The sequence below is a fragment of the Lissotriton vulgaris genome, chromosome 5 (assembly GCF_964263255.1).
Source record: "Lissotriton vulgaris chromosome 5, aLisVul1.2, whole genome shotgun sequence".
In the NCBI taxonomy this organism is placed as follows: Eukaryota; Metazoa; Chordata; class Amphibia; order Caudata; family Salamandridae; genus Lissotriton; species Lissotriton vulgaris.
Window position 1 is genome coordinate 184877807 of NC_141693.1, and position 19124 is coordinate 184896930.

At 46.0% G+C, this 19124-nt stretch overlaps 1 protein-coding gene across 1 annotated transcript in view; it reads right to left on the reverse strand.

Moving 5' to 3' along the window:
- Positions 1-19124, reverse strand: part of CACNA1B (calcium voltage-gated channel subunit alpha1 B) — a 1091759-nt gene that overhangs the window by 1018152 nt on the left and 54483 nt on the right. Inside the window, exon 3 of the mRNA XM_086921120.1 lies at positions 1010-1149. Within this exon, the coding sequence (XP_086777246.1) occupies positions 1010-1149 (140 nt within the window). The remainder of the gene's footprint in view (positions 1-1009; positions 1150-19124) is intronic.

The window sequence follows — 19124 nt, forward strand, 5'->3', positions numbered from 1 at the left end:
TTAAGACAAAATCCTAAACTTACTACCATTTTGGTATTCACAGAAGGCACTTACTCATTTTGTTATTCACAGAAGGCACTTACTCATTTCGGTATTCGCAGAAGGCATTTAGGAGTCCTACAGTTAGGACTCCTAACTTTACTACTCCTAAACTGAGAAAAATCCTAACTTTACGACTTTCGGTATTCACAGAAGGCATTTAGGAGTCCTAAAGTTAGGACTCCTAACTTCTTTGAATACCAAAATGAGTAAGTGCCTTCTGTGAATACCAAAATGAGGAAGTACCTTCTGTGAATACCAAAATGGTAGTAAGTTTAGAATTTCGTCTTAAGTTAGTTCTGTGAATCGGGCCCTTTATTGTTTGCTTAAGATGGTCAAATATCCTAGATGTTAGGTGATGGAATAAGATCTGAAAGTTGTAACTATATACATGATATGCCTTTTGTACTAGCTACACGACGATCGTATGGCTATGTGGCCCCTTGGGGGCTCATGTCTATGCTAAACTGCTCATTATGTATGTGGTGGCCAAAACGTAATAAAAAGATTTACTTAAAAAAAATGAACAAACAGTTACCAACGGGGAAGGGCAGAAAGGAGGGAAGAGAGAGCCTGAAAGAAAGAATTGGGTAGGAAAGAGGGAGAGAATAATAGAAAGAATATGGGAGAAATGCATTGGAATAGCTAAAAGAGATACAGGTGAAAGAGGGACAGAGGAAAAGTGTCAACGTGAGAGAATGGGGAAGCAAGCAGAAGGGAGTAAAAGAGGGGGCAGCATATGTAGGAGAGAAGACTGCGCTAGAGCAGAAGATGACAATGAGAAGGAGAAACAGGATGAGGCAGAGTCAACAAGAGAAACAGTGATAGCGCCAAATCACACCATGGAACCAGCATCAGAGGAAGAACCATTCTTCATACGCCCAGAGCCTCCGGCACACAGCGGTGGACAGAGCCATCGCCCAGAGAACAGCAACACTTCAAGAGACGGTCATGGGTAAAGTGCACCTACCCGGTGAGGACCACCACGAAGTCCATCACATTCCAGCCATTGCGCAGGTAGGAGCCTTTGTGGAACACAAATCCCAAGGCGATGATCTTTATCCCGGCTTCAAAGCAAAATATTCCAATAAAGTAGGGTTCGGTGTCATCCTGGGGGAAACAAAAGCAAGAGTGCAGGTGAGTAAACCACCTCCATGACAGGGTATTATATTGCAGTACGTTCGCAAGCCACGCCGCCATACTACTATATTCCCATTTCCACAAAAAAACTTTTTTTTTACATAGATTTTCAATCACATTGATATGCGATCACACTTCCCACAACAGTCAGAGCTCACAGGTATATGCACCATTGTATGGAAAACTACGCACACCATTTGTAAGCAGGAGTACCACAATTGTGTCACCCAGAAGCAAAGCCTTTTGCTCTCTTACCCTCCTTATAAAGATCCAATTGTGGAATCCAAAAATTTGCAACCTGCCCCTCACTACCCCTCCCCCCCCCAAACTACTGTTTCTCAAAAGTGGTCCTGCCACTCCAGAAAAAGCACCTATAGTGACAAGGTCCCCTACAAGCCAAACAGTGTGTTGAACGATGGTGGGCTGGTTGCGGTGTACGTGCTCGGCTACAACAGGGTTAATTAGCTTTCAGAGAAGTAACTGGGCGCTCCGCCTAGAGTAGACGCAAAGTGTGTACGATTTAAGAAGTATGTGTGGTGCAACTGGCGAGCGGGAAAACCCTCTAACTGCTCTAGAGTATGTCTGTCTCAACAGACACACAGAATACTAATATAACAAATGCCTTATGCACACACTTACAAAATCATTTACATTCGTTTTTCTATAAGAACAACACAATATTGTAAGGCCAAAGACAACAAAATTAATCAAAATTCTTGACACTAAGTTTCCATGATTTTCAAAGATTTAATGGTTCCACAACCAGCCGACACGTGTTTCGTCGCATTAGGAATAGAGTGTTCGCGAGTCCTCAGGGCTTCGGTATGTAGAGTGAACAAAATATAGGTCGCTCCACCTGTGATAATTCCGTCCCGTTGGGGCCCGTGAGCATCCATAACCCGTGTATCTTTAATAGTATCCCAGTTAGTATGCGTCCTACGTGCAGATTGAAAATCAAACAGAAGAAACGTTGTGGATAGACGGTCTCGAAGCGACTCAGAGTAAATGTCGCTCTTAAGACTGGTGTTTATGTGCAGTAAGCCCGGGAATCCCCTTTTATGACTGGAGCGGATAATCCTCAGTCGATGCAAAATTCTATGATAACGCAGCGTTGGCCACGTCTCGTCTTCCCGGGTCACAGAATTTCGTATCGACTGAGGGTTATCCGCTCCAGTCATACAAGAGGATTCCCGGGTTAATTAACTAATCTCCCTGGTCTCACCTATTCAGAAAACACATTACTACAACAAAACGACCCTTCTGGTTGCACCTGAACCAGAACCAAGCACCTTTTCAAGAAAACCTTAAAAGAGGCTAAGATAGCACAAGGGGCCAGGATCCCGCTGAGGCATCTTGAGCTTTTTCTCTCCATCACCATCACCTCTGACTCAGTTAATGATTGGTCATCAGGCCTCAGACAAGGGTGCGATCAGTTAAAGGGGTCATCCAGTGTAGAGGAAAAAATAGCTCCCTTCTCCCAGGTCTTCGTCATTAACAATCACCAACAATAGGCGTTCTAGAATAATCCTTTGTTTGATGATCTCAGCTGAAAGCGTGAGATCTATTGTGACATCATTCACTGGATGGCCTCTTTAAAATGAAGGAGGGGCCTGTGATTACAACAGTCAATGCACTGAGAGAACTGTCCATCACACAAGAATGGAGGGGTTATTGGCAACAATGCAACAGTCATCTACCCAAGGACCCTAAAATACTCTCTTCTGGGACTACACGGTCCCTTGCGTCACAGTACAAGTAACTGAAGCCCGTCCTTACGCAAGGCTCTGGGTTGTCAGCCAGAACTTCACAGTCCCTCGAGGCATGAGCTCATCTCCCTTCCAGCTCATGGGAAGAAGCAGGCGTGGCTCACCATTGGTGGCCTTTGGTGATCTGAAGCAAGGCTGAGGCTTTGCAGGCGTTGCTAGTATGTAACTGAGATACAGTGCAAGACCAAGCAGCACAAGCTCACATGAAGCACAATGTCATGCATGATTCACATAGGTAAACTCACACTTCTGTGTAAGTTTAAGATTGTTCCTTTTCGCAAATGTATTTTACTAGTAGTATCTTTATGACTGCGCAGTCTCCGCACATAAAAAGATAGGACTGTCGTATCTTTTCATGTGCGGAGGCTCCGCAGTCGTAAAGATACTACTAGTAAAGCACCTTTGTGAACAGCAAACAATATCAAACTTACAAAGAAGGGTAAGCCTACCTTTGTGAACGAGGCCCGGATTTTTTATATGAAGATGATGTCTTAACTCTCTGAAGTGCAAGTTTTCTAGTTAGAGATTCCAGACTCCCCTTAAGGGATGCAACCTTAATCTTGATTCATGGTCTGAGGTCTCAGCTCAGCTCTGTTTGGCAAAGAGAGGCAAGGGAATTTGAATGATAGATAGTGCCTATCCATGAAGTAGGCCCTGGAGGCACTGTCTCAAGCGTGCGACTGTAGGACTCACAGCACTCCTGGACAAGGCACACGGATAGGGCGGAGATAGGCTGCAATGCAACACGTTCACCATTCAGACTCTGTGGTAATGCTCTGGGCCGCCTCCTCATTGTGATCGTGGAGACTGTACTTCCTCGTAGAGGCATCAGTCTGGATACTCACCCATCGTTCATTAAAGGTACTCATAGCATGCTAAGATTTGGAAGTAGTCAAGGTTCATCAGCAGGGTTACCAGTGAACTGAGGTTTAGCAGCATCAAAACAGGACAGCCACTTTGAATGTTGCTGGCACTCACAGGTGACGTTGACTGTCTCATAGGACTATTGGCTTAACAGGCTTTCTTTTGCCTACAAAAAAGTGACGGATGGAATGCTTGAATTAATCTTACCCACTGGTAATTATTGGGGATGCATCCCAGTCCATCGTTAGTTTGTACCCAGCAATATGCAAAATAGTCTTGACCCTCCTCCATTTGGAACTGTTCAACCCGAACTGCCAGGGCAGGTCCTCCCTGAATCGGAATACACGGAACCTGGACTGTTTTCACCCTACTTAAGGCTCATCAGCCAGAGACAGCTTGGTTCCAGTGACACAGTGAGCACGGGACCCACATCTGGGCATACCAGACACACTTAGAGCCACACACTAAAGTGTACAAAAAAGTGATGGCTGGAATGCTTAAATTAATCTCAGCCACTGTCATTAGGCGGGCCTCATCCCAGTCCATTGCTGTTTATTTCCTTTTTTGCAGGTTTTCATGGGAGAAAGTAGGAAGATGATAAATTCACAGTCATCCCATAGTAGCAGGCCCCCACTGCTCCTTGGTAATGCAGCACCAGGGTTGGCCCTGGAGACACCTTGTGGTACCCTTTGTGAGGATGTAATGCCAAACTGGCATGTAGGAGAATCCAAACATTCTCACTCAAGAAGACTTTTGGGTCAAAGGACCCTAATACTAAATTCGATTTTGAAAAGGGTGAATTCTAAATTGAAACCCAAAGAGATCAAAATTCCACGGACCTTATAATTCTCGCCTCTGTGCCTATTCCAATCATGGAGTCCCACTCTGCAACTCTGGGCAATAGCTTGCTTAATCTCCACAACGGCCTCCACAACGCTAAGGATACCTGGCCTCCACCTTGGGGGTGCCCAGGAGTGGATGCCTCACAGGGAAAGCCAGGATGGGTTCCACAGCGGTATTTGTACAAGCGCCTTGAGACCCTTGCGGGTGAGTAGTGCGCTATACAAGTATCAATTTACATTTAACATGTCCACTGGTGCATTCCCAGATTGACGAGAAATCATAACTCTGGAAATGTGTTGGAATGCTACGCCACCCTAGGGGCGTTGCGAGGTGCAACGAGGAGAAATGTTTTAATTTCTCCTCGTTTGTTTCCTCTTTCAATGCGTGCTGCATTCTACAGCACACATTGGAAGAGAAAATCACCTCAATTGATTATTTTTCTGCAGGAAGGTGCCTCTTCCTGCACAAAAACAATCTCCCCACGACGCAGGCATCCTTACACAATGGTGCAAGGGTGCCTGCGCCGGCGCATGGCAGCAGTTTGTGCGCCAGCGCAGGGGGAAGCACAGAGATGCAACATTTTGTTGCAAATATGTTGCATCCCTGTGCTTCGAAACTAACGCATCGCGGCACAGAAAAATGACTTGCGGCACAGCGCTGCGTCAGCTTCTTGTAGATCTGCCCCAGGGTTTGTAGGACTCTTTGTGGCACATGGGTCCCTTCTGTGTGTCTGTGACCATTGATTGGTTTCAGCACTATCGACTTCGAAGAGTTTTTCCTGCACACCAGTCCTATCAGTGCCACTCACTATTAGAAGACTTCTATGTCAATCCCTTCCAGCGATTGGAGAAGTTTTTACCCCACGCCGTCCCTTCTGTCATTGGCAGCACTGGTGTGTTTGCACAAGAGTGAACGTGCGCACACCTAGCAACAGGGCCTGGTATGTCCTATCGAAGCAGCCTTCTGATGGGCTGAGCGCCCTTGGACACAATTTCAGTTCGACGCAGCGATTCCTAGATGAGCAGGTGTCCCGCAGACCATCAAAAACGAGCAGGGCACAAGTCCTAAAAAAAGAAGTAGGGAGACGCTGACGTCACAACAGGAAGCGACGTCACGAAAGGTGGCTTGCACCATCAGACGAAGTGGGGGGACGCCGACGTCACGACAGGAAGTGACGTCACAAAAGGTGGTTCACAATTCAGACTCATTGCCTCCCCTCACTCACCCCTTTGATGCGATTGCATCAGGTAAGCCAGCGCGTGAGCAGCGTTCTGAATGAGCTCAGATCACCCCCCGGAGAGGCCAAAGAATGAATGTGTGTCTCCATTTGCTCCAGTAATCGAGTTCCTGGTAAAATAAGTGGGGGGACGCCGTACACCTGCGTGGTACCCCTACTCGAGCCCTGACAAGGAGGGAATGCCCCACCCCAGGGCGCCGTGTAGGGCCGCCCCACATTTGCTGCGGGGATTCCCCCCTCCGAGGGCAGCACTGCGCTGATAATGCGCGGGAGTCCAATGCCAGCCCCGTGCTGTGGGCCGGGGGTGGGAGACGCTGTCTTGCAGAAAATGGATTTCTGCTTTCCTTCATTTTCTAATCTAATTGGCAGTGCTGGGACGACAGGGCCACAGTGGCGCGGCTGGGAGTGCCTGCGATGCCTCGCTGCCGGAGCACGGCCTGTTACTGGGCTCTTTGCAGCTGCCTTAAGTGTCTGTGGTCGGGAGCAAGAACAGAACCCATTAGTCGAGCGAATAAGAGGAGCTGTCATCATGCCGAGCAGCCGAGTGAGAGCCGCTCAGCGAGGGAGGCCTGCGCGGGAGAGGGGCGGCCATGGCTGGGGCCAGCCTGGCAGCATTGGCACAGTGTGTGGACTATCACGCGAGGCAATAAGGTGCAAAACTGTGGCCCCAGCCTTGGGCGGGCAACAGCCAAGCAAAGTCCTATTGGATGGCAGGCTGTGGCATGAGGGTCCTGGAGGGAGCAGATGGGCGTGGCCCCTTCCCCATCAATTGTTGCAAGAGGCACGAGGAATTAAAGATCATATTCTGCAACTGTGCAGCATCTGGTGAGGTTTAAGGAAGCTTGAGAACAAAGGTCGACCACCTGCATTTCCCCAGCAGTGCCAATATTTCACTTGTAAGTCACTGGTTCAGAAATGTCGTTCTGGACTGTTTTGCCTTAAGGAACAGGCTCACACAGCTGTCTTGTGTTATTTCTTCCAGTTGCCTCCTTGAGAATGTGTTAATGCTGCTACCTTTCTTATGGCTAATTGCATGTGGTTTGTGAGTGACTGGTCTTTACTTGAATCTTACGCTTCCTTCTTCAGGAGCACGTAACGTGCCTTTCTCTTGCCCTGGGATATAGTAAATGATTCTATTCAGAACAGGAGCAGGAAGGAGCAACAGAAGCAACTGGTTACATCTGACCTGCTGCATAAAATACAACCAGGTAGAAGGGTGCAGCGCACTAGGAACAGCAGAGCTGCACCTCTCTGGGTCTTGCAGCAGAGCTGTGAGATCAGTGATCCTAATAAATATATATATCTGTGAGGAACTCTGAGCGAAGTCCAAGGCACTAGCCCCTCAATCCTGCAGCGACTCACTCTGAAGCCCTAGGCTAGAGCTCATGCCTTCCTGTGACAGCGACTGGGGTGCTCGTCGGCAGAGCTCCTTCAAACTTATGAAGGTCAGTAAGTGATTATTACTTTAGGGCTTGTTTGTCCCGCATTGGCCGAGGGTGGACGCTTACGCATAGTTCCTTCGACCTTCTGGATAGAATATTAGATTATGGTTCGATCTCCTATTATGGTCCACGGTGGACTCATGGGCAGTGGGATTGTGAATGGGATCCTTGACCGAGACACTGACTAAAGCTGGGCCCATCTTGGCTATGACCTCCTAGCAGGGTCGAATCATTCCCATACATGTTCTCTTTTTTTAACTCTACCAGTGCTGATGGGAATAAAGCATTTCATCTATAGTCAATTTTATCCAATTATCTCCATTCACTCACCATAATAACCAAATTCAGTAGGGTCAGAAAGAGAAGCCCTCATTGGTTGTAATTCATCACCCAATGCAAGAAGGGGGCCTGTGATGACTCATTCCACCTCATGGGGGCTGAGGGCCTTCCGTGCTAATAAGATAGCTCTTAGTAGGGTGACCTTAGACCCCTTACCACGTTTAGTTATAAAGGTTCAGGAAAACGTGGGATGATATCACATCTGGGGCCAGATGTAGGTCGCCAAATACCAGTCGGTAACAGCCGACCGGTATTTGGGATTTGACATGTAGGGGGCCTCATATTTACAGAATCGGTATATTTACCGATTCGGTAAATTTACAGAATCGGTAAAATACCGAATCGGTAAATATACCGATTCTGTAAATCCATATGTAGGTGGCACTGTAATCAGTGCCACAGGCCCTTACCAAATCGTTATTTACCATGGAATACTATTCCATGGTAAATAACGAATTCCAGTGTACATGCGCATCTGTGCATGTACACCTGTGCCATGTGGCACACAGACATGCCCTAAGGGCATATCTGTGTGTCACATGGTACACAAGCCAGAAATAGGGGTGAAACAGGGTGTCAAAGAGACACCCTGTCCCCCTTGTAAAATCGGTAAATTTACCGATTCGGTAATTACCGAATCGGTATTTGCTATGGAATCCTATGGGCTTCAAGGCCCATAGGAATCAATGGCAAATACAGATTCGGTAATTACCGAATCGGTAATCACCGAATCTTACCGATTCAGTATTTTTACTGAATATTTCGGTATTTACCAGTCAGAAATTTGCTATTACCTACATCTGGGCCTAGATTCTTGGTTCATCTTCCCAGAGTACTCTGACTTTATGTAAATTTGTAATTGGTCCATGGTGGAGTCCTTCACCACAGAGAACTCTATCTTGTGATGGCCCCGGCTGAGGTCATTGGCCAGAATTCTCTTCATTTTGAAATAGCCCGGGATACACGCGGGTGGGCGTGTCCACCCACTTTTTTCACAGGGTGAACGCCGTCCACCCAGCCAAGAATGTGATCCCCACTGAATACGTTGATGAACTCGTCCCGGTGTAATTTCCAAACACCGGGACACTTTCAGCAGCGCCTGCGCGTTGTCTGCTTCCATCTAAAAGATGAACATAAATGCTTACTTAAGAAACGTAAGTATTCACGCCCTACACTCCTGCCTGTAGCTTAACAGCACGCGAAGGTAGAGCAGCGGAGGGGCTTCCATAGGACATCCTGTCTCTTGCATGGGTACCAGAGCAAGGGAGGCCTCCATACTGTAGCAGACCAGTAATGAGGCATCAAAGGCAGCACTCTATTTCGTGACTGCTAAACCGAAGACCCTAGAGGTGCAGATCTGAGGCCAGGACTTGGAGCCCGTCTTTTGTGGATCTGGACATGACGCAGGACATCCGTTGCCTGAATGTGCCTTGCCTGTACCTCTGCTGCCAGTCGACTGGGTTTTAAATCATTCAATGATCAGATCATGTTGGTGGGGGTCCCTTTATTGTCCCCAGAAATGAAATTCCACAATGAAGGGTTTTTGTAGCATACACGCAGCCATTTTGGGTTGGGCTAATAAATACACACGCTTCATGCTGACGCTCTTCTGCATCCCTTGCATCCTCTCTTCATCAAGTCCTCTGTACAAAGTAACCCACTACTGACGCCTCTAATCTGGAAAACAATCCCAGATCCCATTTTCTGTGGGATTTGCCAGCGCTGCCTGGAGCTGATAGTTACATATGATGTACAGATCTTCGAGCGACGTAGAGCCACGCTTATGCTGAGCGACAGAAGGTGTCCATCCTATTGTTTATTACAGGTTTAAAATGACTAACAACAGACATCTGCTGCTTGACAACCATCAAAACTGCGTTTCTCAACAAAAACTTGCAGATGGGTTTGAATTGCTTTTGTTCGCTCCCCCCTGCATTAAAGCTGGGATTATGCACAGCTCATCTTGCTTCCTACAAACCTTCACATCTTGGTGTCGATGAGAATGGGCCCATTTCTATGCAAAAAATGGTCGAATAATGAAACCTGCACTTCAGAAACAGTTTTTGTAAACACTGGAGAGACCTTAAACTAGTCCTTCCTGTGAACAGGAAGCGTGAGTGTTTCAGAAAGTCCAATAGTCAGTAGGACAGCGGGAAATGAATTTCAGAGAAAAAGGCTGGGACCACCCTATCATCACGAGCTCAAAGCACCATTTAGTAAACATGAATTCTTAACACCACCTAGATCCTTCATGGTGCCACCTTAACTCCAGCCAGGCAACGCATCCTTTAGAAATACCTGGGAATACGCCCATACGCATTTTGTGATGCACAAAATTGCAATGATCTGGATTGAAACCAAAGAAATTATACATTTGTCAGACATGCTGGAATAGTGAGGCAAGCCTCACAAGAGTACCCTCTGCAATTAGAAATTATTGAATTCAATTAAACAGATGAAGGGAACATCAGTCAAAACTAAGTACTGGGATTGGTCCATTAGGCCATCACATTGGCCACAAAGGAATACCTCCATTGCGCTAGACTACTAAACACCCCCCTCCAGCAAAACAATGCCTCTCAAAAAACTTCTCTGAGATTGCACAACCTCTGTGAAAGCCTCACCACCACCCTCTATGTTAATTCCCTTTTATCACCTCCGACACAGATATCTACCCCAACCATGTCTTCTCCGAGATGACCTCCCTCCTGTCCCACCAGACAATATCACCTTCCACAAAACCTAACCTACCTAAGGTACACCATCATCAACAAGCCCATATCTCCTGCAACAGAATCACGTCCCCACAAAAATATTGGGGCATATTACCAAGCAATAGCGATAATTATCGCTATTGCTTGGTTAGCGATAAAAATTTATCGCCTAGCTGCGACGATTTTTATCGCAGATAAACCTTGCTATTAGCAAGGTTTATCTCTGAAACGATAAAAATCGGCCGAAATGCATGAATATCGCTGTAAAGTCAGCGCAATTCATGCATTACCGAGCGAATGCTCTTAGCCATGTTATCCACCTCTCATTGGATAACATGGCTAAGAACTGCTCAGGGCAGGTGTTAGCTTTTGGAGATATTAACGCTTAGCGCGAATATCTCCAAAAGTTGGTAATAGGAGATAGCGATGTTAGCGGCTGTTTCCAGTCGCTAACATCATGGCACGCCCACTTTGCATGTCATTAGTGATAAATTTCTCTGACATGCAAAGCGGGGCCCAAGATGGTCGCTATCTCCTACTAGCTGTCGCTAACTTTTGTTAGCGACAGCTAGGTAATAGGGAGATCATTTTATCTCCGCTTTCTTGGCTTTTAAAGCCAAAAAAGCGGAGATAAATCCCTTGACAATATGCCCCACTCAGTCTTAAAGAAAACACGTGTCAATCCTCGCATAAACCACACCACCTCAGACAGCTTCTACTTAAAGGCAAAGCTGGTGCGCTACTTCCCAAACAGAAATTTTCGTCCCAGCTCAGCTAACTTGCTGAGGGTTGCCCCTTCAAACGGACGGCATGGGGTGGCAGGAGCTTCTTTAGAAGCACAGCTCTGCTCTGGAATCGCTTGCAGTTGGAATTGAAACCAGCACCCAAGATCCTGACTTTTAGAAGGAACCTGAAAACATGGTTATTTAACCAATGATCCGTCAGTTTTTGGCCCTCCCACTGTTCCTTCTTGATCTTTGCAGCACCAGACGCCTCCGGGTATTCGTGCGCTTTATAAGATGTATCATTCATTCATTCCACAAAACCACATCTGACATAAAATAAGTCACCTCTCGCCGAAACACACTGTGATCCACAAGCCAACCTATGCCTCATAGAATCAAAAAATTGACCATAAAACCAGATATTAAAAACCTCTGCCATTTTCTATGAAACCATGCAAGCTTTTAAAAATGATATCACCATTTACAGAACCACTCGCACAAACGTACTCAAAATTAGCAAGAAAATGCTTTTTCCAGTGAAACATGTATTCACCAACCTGATCACACTCTAACTAAATAAGGCCTCTTGCAAGAGAAACACGGCATACTAACAAACCAATGCACCGGTCCCTTAGAACAAATCAATTCCTTCCTCTGGATGACTTTTCCCAGAATGCAAAACCTCTCCTCAATAAGCCACACAAATTCCCACCAGAGGAAGCCTTTTGCTGTAATGGGAAAAATCATATATGCCCACGCCTTCAGAAGCTACAGTACTCTTGATCCGAACCCTGGGGCATATTATCAAGGGGGTTTATCTCCGCTTTTTTGGCTTTAAAAGCCAAGAAAGCGGAGATAAAATTATCTCCCTATTACCTAGCTGTTGCTAACACCAGTTGGCGACAGCTAGTAGGAGATAGCGACCATCTTGGGCCCCGCTTTGCATGTCAGTGATATTTATCACTAATGACATGCAAAGTGGGCGTGCCAAGATGTTAGAGACTGAAAACAGTCGCTAACATCGCTATCTCCTATTACCAACTTTTGGAGATATTCGCGCTAAGCGCGAATATCTCCAAAAGCTAACGCCTGCCCAGAGCTGTTCTTAGCCATGTTATCCAATGGTAGGTGGATAACATGGCTAAGAGCATTAGCTCGGTAATGCATGAATATCGCTGACTTTTTAGCAATATTCATGCATTTCGGCCGATTTTTTATCGCTTAGGAGATAAACCTTGATAATAGCAAGGTTCCTAAGCGATAAAAATCGCCGCAGCTCGGCGATAAAAATATTGCCGCTAAACCAACATAGCGATAATTATCGCTAGTTGTTGGTAATATGCCCCCCTGTCTTCTAGAATAGGATATGATTTTCCTACTATACTAGAGTACCTACCACTAGTTAGTGAACGTATAAAGAAACCTGGCCACTTTACTCTCTTAATCAAGTGATAGAGAATTGAAAATAAATACTATCGATGTGAAAGTTACACTAAACCGTTTTTTTAGTTTCTTCTGAATCCAGTTGGTAACATGTGGAGTTTTGGACATAAACTGAATTACTGTGAAAAACATTTGAGTTGGTTTCAGTTGCATCTTGGAACTAGATATTGGTGGCTAATGATGAGTTTAGTTTTTTTAACTTGTGCAAAGTAGGACTAATCCTTGTTTTTTCTACTCAACACATATTGCCCAGTATACAAAATTTCTTGGACCCTGCAATTTTCACTAGAAATCATTTGTAACAAAGGAGGAGACTTAGTTTTAGTAAACATATTTACATTTTGTATTATAATTAATCATGTGAAAATTGTAATATTTTAATTAATTATGCAATAAACCTGTTTGACCTTTGACCATTTGTATCTGGTCAACGGATATTTAAATGTTCAACTAGTATGCAACCAAGGGAGAAATGTTGTTTATATATTTCCTTTTGTTAATCTTTCAAACCACCACATTCTATATTAACCACTATTGTTGCGTTGCTACCTAGCTTAGACTTGACCGCAGTCACAGTTGCCTGTAAGTGCAACCCTGGTGAAAGAAGCTGAAAGTGACAGATGATTTTCACACTCTCTTGTGATATGGGACGCAAAGAAGCATAGGTTATTGAAGTCAACACCCACATTATTGTCTGCTTCAGAATCACTGTGAGTAATACATTAAATCTGGAGGTGAGAGAGAGTGAATGAACAGGAGTAGATGCGCGCTCTTATGCACTCCATCACGACAATCTAATGTTGTTGTCCACTAAATTTTAACCACCTCGATCTTGAAAATCTGTAAGTAAACCTTTGACAGATGTTGGTGAAGTGTCATCAGGGCAGACTCCATATTCAATATTGACCTAACGTATAGCTGAGTAGATCACTAGATGTTTCCATCACAAACGCAGTCCAGAGATCAGAATTGGTATGGCGAATTTGTTTGCAGTAAAGATGGAAATGTGGGGGTTGTGTAGCTAGACCATCAAGTATGTTGATGCCAAAAGACAAATTGACAGAATCGAAATCACCAGGATCGCAAGAGAATATGTTGGGGGGACCAACCAGAAGAGCTGAATTAGGAATAAGGGAAATAAAACTGTTAGTTGAAAAACGTGTGAATCTTTGCATGCTAGTACCAAGGAAGGAGTCTCACTTGGAAATATTAAGAGGTGTTCACACCAAGGATAGATGGAATGTGACAATTATTTAACTGAACATCGAAAATAAGGCCATATGTTGGGGTTAATTCTCTAGACTAAGTTTGTCCAATGTGGTGAATAGGAGGCCGAGCCATGCAAGATAATCCAGATGACTAATGACCAAGAGAGTTACTTCAGTTTAGATTAATACTACGTAAACTTATTGCAAGTTGGGTGTAGGGTAGGTAATATATGTGTTCGGGCCCTTGTGTACCATGTTGGACAATCGCGTACTAAACCACCAGGTAGAGAGGAAACATAAAGGACAAATGGAAGATATAGCTTCTGATAAACGAGGGAAAGAGAAGTAAGATGGTCAATCAAGACCCCGTTCTCTTGGCATCACTCTTGACGAAACAGTCCATCCGTCTCCAAGAACCGAGGTCCTTTGAGTCGCCTCCGGACAAGGGCAGCCTTGCCTTTAGCGTTTGTCTTCTGCTCCTGAACTGAGTAAACTATACATTGGAACTGTTGCAGTCACTCTACCCTTACTACGATTGGTGTCTTTTTTTTTTTTTTTAAAGAAAGTTATATTTACACTTTGTAAAACAATACAGATACAATGCACCAAAGACATCACCTGAAAAATGTACACAACAGGATTTAGGTTGAAAAGCTCGATAGCGGATCTTTACAGTGTTAGTGCCCAATAAAATATCAACATTGACACCTCCTACTCAATCCAAGACAGAATCTTCCACAAAACTATTTAATGTCAGTTTCCCCAAAAAGTTTTTGGGTCTTCGATGATGGTCAGAAATTGTCACCACTTCATCAATTTATTTCTCTGCTGATCAAAGGTAGAATCACAATTCCCTCTTTAAGGATTGAAGTCTCATACTTGTCATCCTAGCCTTCGACTAGACGAAGGCAACATGTCGTCACAGAGTCATTGACACAGAAATGTTGTGCATTTGTCCTTTGGGGTAGTATTGGGGCACGTGCAGCAGCGTGGCTACTCTGGAGTTGCCCTGTTTCATTCTCACAAGGACAGGGCAGCTATTGTATAATGCAATGCTATTTTACAAATAGCATATTAAGGGCAGTGACAGCTGTCAGCGCACAGAGAGGCCAGAGGCAGAGAACTGCTAGCTGATGGCTAGAGCAGTCGACCTCGAAGCTGGGGGAATCGGGTTCGAGTCTCGGCAATGACGCTCAACATCCTGTGATTCTGGGCAAATCACTTAATCTCCCAGTGCCTACCAAAAATGAATGTGTCCTTGTGTAATGTAACTGGTGCTCACGTAAAGCGCTCCAATACCTTCAGGTCGAGTTTGCGCTATATAAAACTAAAAAGAAATGAAAACCTGAGACGAAGCTGCTGCCTTTCCTGCACATGCTCAGGCATGCGTTGGAGAAGCAGAAGCCCCATTTCACAAGCACATTGCAATTCCACCAGGATTAGAAATCTATATTTGAAGCTACGCTGCTAACATTTGTCTGCTGTAGAAGCCACTCTGCTTCCTCCATCTTGCCTTCTTGTTGGCGAGTGGTTGGAAATCTGTACCGTGGCAGGCGAAGATGAGCACTGAGTGACAAATGTCTGGAGCACCTAGAAGCCGCATAGTTCAAGAGCTGTGTTTTGGTGTTAGTGGGTTCATTTGGTGGGGTCTCTATGCGGCATCTGTATGTGTGTGTTGTGTTTGCAGATTCATGTGGATGTGGTTGGATCATCCACTGTGTGAACAATTTACCTGTTTTATCAAGCTATTTTTTGTTGTTCTGTTCTGTTTTTATTAATTCTATGGGGATGAGCTGTGTGGTGCTCTTCTCTCTTTGTCATGCCTTTCCTGCTCTGCTGTTCTCTGTCTACCACTGAGGGCACAGGATGGTGTCACTGTAAGGCAATGTGTGTAGCCAGAGAATGAGCAGAGCAGAGCAGCCAATGCATGATAAAGACAGCACACATTGACATGCTGGAAGTCCAGGCAGAACAACCCGTACAGAAGAGGTCCAGAGGTACCACTGTGGCGGCCATGTAAGGTTCAGGCAGAGAAGGCCAAAGCCTGAGAAGCTATCTGTGCCAGCAGATTAACAGAGTCCCCGCAAGCGACTTCCCAAAGGCAACCACGATGGGTGGATTTCTAAGACCCCTGGGAAACTTTCCAGTTGGAATTGGTGGAGATGAGAACAATTCCACCTACCTACAATTCTGTGTGATCTTTGACCAGGTAGGTTAAGTCGTGAGAACAGTAACTAAAAAAATCAATTGTTGACAGATAGAAAACTCAAAAAGCAGTTCTTTGCAGAGCTGGCTTAGACCGTCAAGTTGATCGCACCCCTAGAAATGCGCGGAAGGAGAGATCACACAGGAGCATTTATGGTGGCCGGAGACAGGACAGGCTACCCAGAAAAATTATGAATTAAGAGTTATTTTTGTTATAGGCATGCTACACAATAACTTCAATCATGCTATTTTAAATATGATTTGGTGTGTCTGGCTAAAACGAGGTCAGTTTCAAAGGATTGGTTGGGAGCCACAAGAATTGGATATGACCATGCACTATTCAAGATGTAGTGGGAATAAACCTGCAGACATGGATGAATGAATAGATTTATTGAGCATGAATTAATCGATTTATTGAGAGCGAACGAATACCTGGAGGTGTCTTGGTTTTGGTTGATGAAAAAGAAGGTGATGCCGATCTCCTATTTTTGAACAAAAAGCCAGGTTTTCAAGGACTTCCTGAACGTAGCAAGAGAGGGAACTGGTTTAAGTTGCATCGGCATGCGGTCCCAAAGTAGGGCTGTGGGCCTGAAGAAGCTTTTACCTCCCATGTGATCCTCCGAAAAGCCGGTACCACCAAATTCTTGGCGGAGCCAGAACAAAGGGTCCTGCTGGGGATACCTTGGATGTACTCGATCCAAGGTTTCCCACCTTGGATCGAGACAGGGTTGTACTTGCCACCTGAAGCCTGATTTTCAAATGTGGCGGTGCTTGTTTTGTGTTTAGATGCTATGGAAGAGCACTCATACTCAGGTCTGCTGCTTTTCGGGTCTCATTTTCATGCATGCAATTTAGAGGATGCAAAACTCAATCATGTGTGTGTAGCTGAGCCTCTGTGAGCTCCCCTTCCTGGCAGCTGCCAGGGGGACTGCTGCACGATTTTTGTGATCAATGTTTTTTAATAAATACATTTTTCAGACTGAATGTAAAGTCCTGCAGTTACTTCGACGGAAGGCACACATGGGAAGGGTATTGTCACACTTAGAAGATGACGAAGGACTGAAAGTCTTGTGACAGAGCAAAAACTTTAAATTGATGCAGGTGTCCTTTGGTGTTTGGTCTCAATTTAAAGAGGTTCAGAGATACAGTGACAAATGCAGAATGCACATCACTTGGAAGTGGACAGGATGTAGGTCCAACACCAGGAATCTACCGAGGTAGAATGACAGCATTACCATCCCATGCATGCAGGGGACATTTCCTTTGTTGTGTAGGGTGGGAACCATGTACACCCAGGTCCAGTTTGTATACCTGATGACTAGAACAAAGCATGTATCATGTAGTGTATTTTGTAAAGCGCACAGCTGCCCCAACGGGGCGTTCCGGCGCTGTATAACGCTGTGGAACCCTTCCTGGCTCTCCCTGTGAGATGCCCCTCCTGGGCACCCCCAAGGTGAAGCCAGGCATCCCAGTGTTGTAGGGGCCGTTGTGGAGATTAAGCAAGCTATTGCCCAGAGTTGCAGCGTGGGACCCATGAACGGAGTAGGCACCGAGGCGAGAATTATCGAGTCCACGGACATTGAGCTCAAGACCCTGCCGCGTCGGGACTTGAACCCTGGTCCCGGGCCTGATCTCTGCTTCAGAGTCTGCCGCTCTAACCAGTGAGCCACACTTCTCCAGCAGATACCAGAACCTCTGCATATATAGGCCCGGCCTGATTCTAGTCATTGCTGAATTTCATGTCTAGTCTTAGCAGCTCAGTGGGAATCCAGGAGGTAGTATAGAGGATGGGGTGATTGACAACCCCAGGGGATAGAGTACAGCTTGAGAGATAAGGACAGAATGATCACAACAAGGAGGTCTGCTACAACATAACCCAGCAATACTCCAGGGGGCAAATATGTGCCATACAGAAAGTGAGACAGCGAGGAAAGAGCCACGGAGACCCAGGCATTCAAGTACTATTCAAGTTCCTTCACAGGGTATATAGGTCTCACCTGCTGAGAGACATTGTGTTAGCTTACAGCTGGCTTAGTACCCATCCACTGCTTCATTGAAACTCGTTTCCTTGCTTCGTATTCAGCAGCTTTCGTAGGCTTTTTTTCCTCTTCTTTTGTTTTTCCCTGCCCTAGAGTAAGGCGGTATCATTTCTGTCCTTCCACTGCTCGTTTTTAGGCACTACTTTTTTTCCTTTTGTTTGAGCACTCTACAAGATTGTGTGTGTTTTCCAGCTGTCTCCCTCGAGTACTTCTCCTCCTCCGTTTTCCTCATTCTCGCCCTTCTTTGGTTGCCATTATTACTTCCTCCCTGCCCACCTTCCCTTGCAGTTCCTGCTTCCCCACCACCCCCTTGTCCGTTTGCTCCCTCACCCCCTCCCAACCACCATTCATTGTCCATTTTCTTCCTCAGTGCTTCCCATCGTCCATTGTCAGCTTGCAGCCCCAGCCCCTCCCACCCACCCTCCATTGTCAGCATGCTTCCCCAGCACCTTTCACCCACCATTGTCAGCTTGCTTCCTCTGCCCTTCCCGCCCACCCTCCATTGTCAGCATGCTGCCCCAAACCATTACACCCACCCTCCATTGTCAGCTTGCTGCTCCAGCTCCTCCCAACCACTCTGCATTGTCAGCATGCTTCCTCGGCCCCTCCCGCCCACCCTCCATTGTCAGCATGCTTTCTTTGCCCCTCCCACCCACCCTCCATTGTCAGCTTTCTTCCCCAGCACCTTTCACCCACCATTGTCAGCTTGCTTCCTCAGCCCCTCCCGCCCACCCTCCATTGGGAGAAGTGTGGCTCAGGGGTTAGAGGCGGCAGACCCGGAAGCTGAGATCGGCCCTGGATCAGGGTTCAATTCCCCACCTCGGCGGGTCTTGGGCTCAAAAATTCCACGGACTCGATAATTCTCGTTCCGGTGCCTACTCGACTCATGGGTTCACACTCTGCGACTCTGGGCAATAGCTTGCTTAATCTCCACTACGGCCCCTCGCGGTGGGATGCCTGGCTTTCACCTTGTGGATACCCTACTGGGGTTATCTCACAGGGGAATACCAGGACGGGTTCCCAAGGCAAGCGCCTTGATGCCTTCGGGTGATACGTGCGCTATATAAATCGCAATACATTTACATTTACATTGTCAGCATGCTTTCTCTGCCCCTCCTGC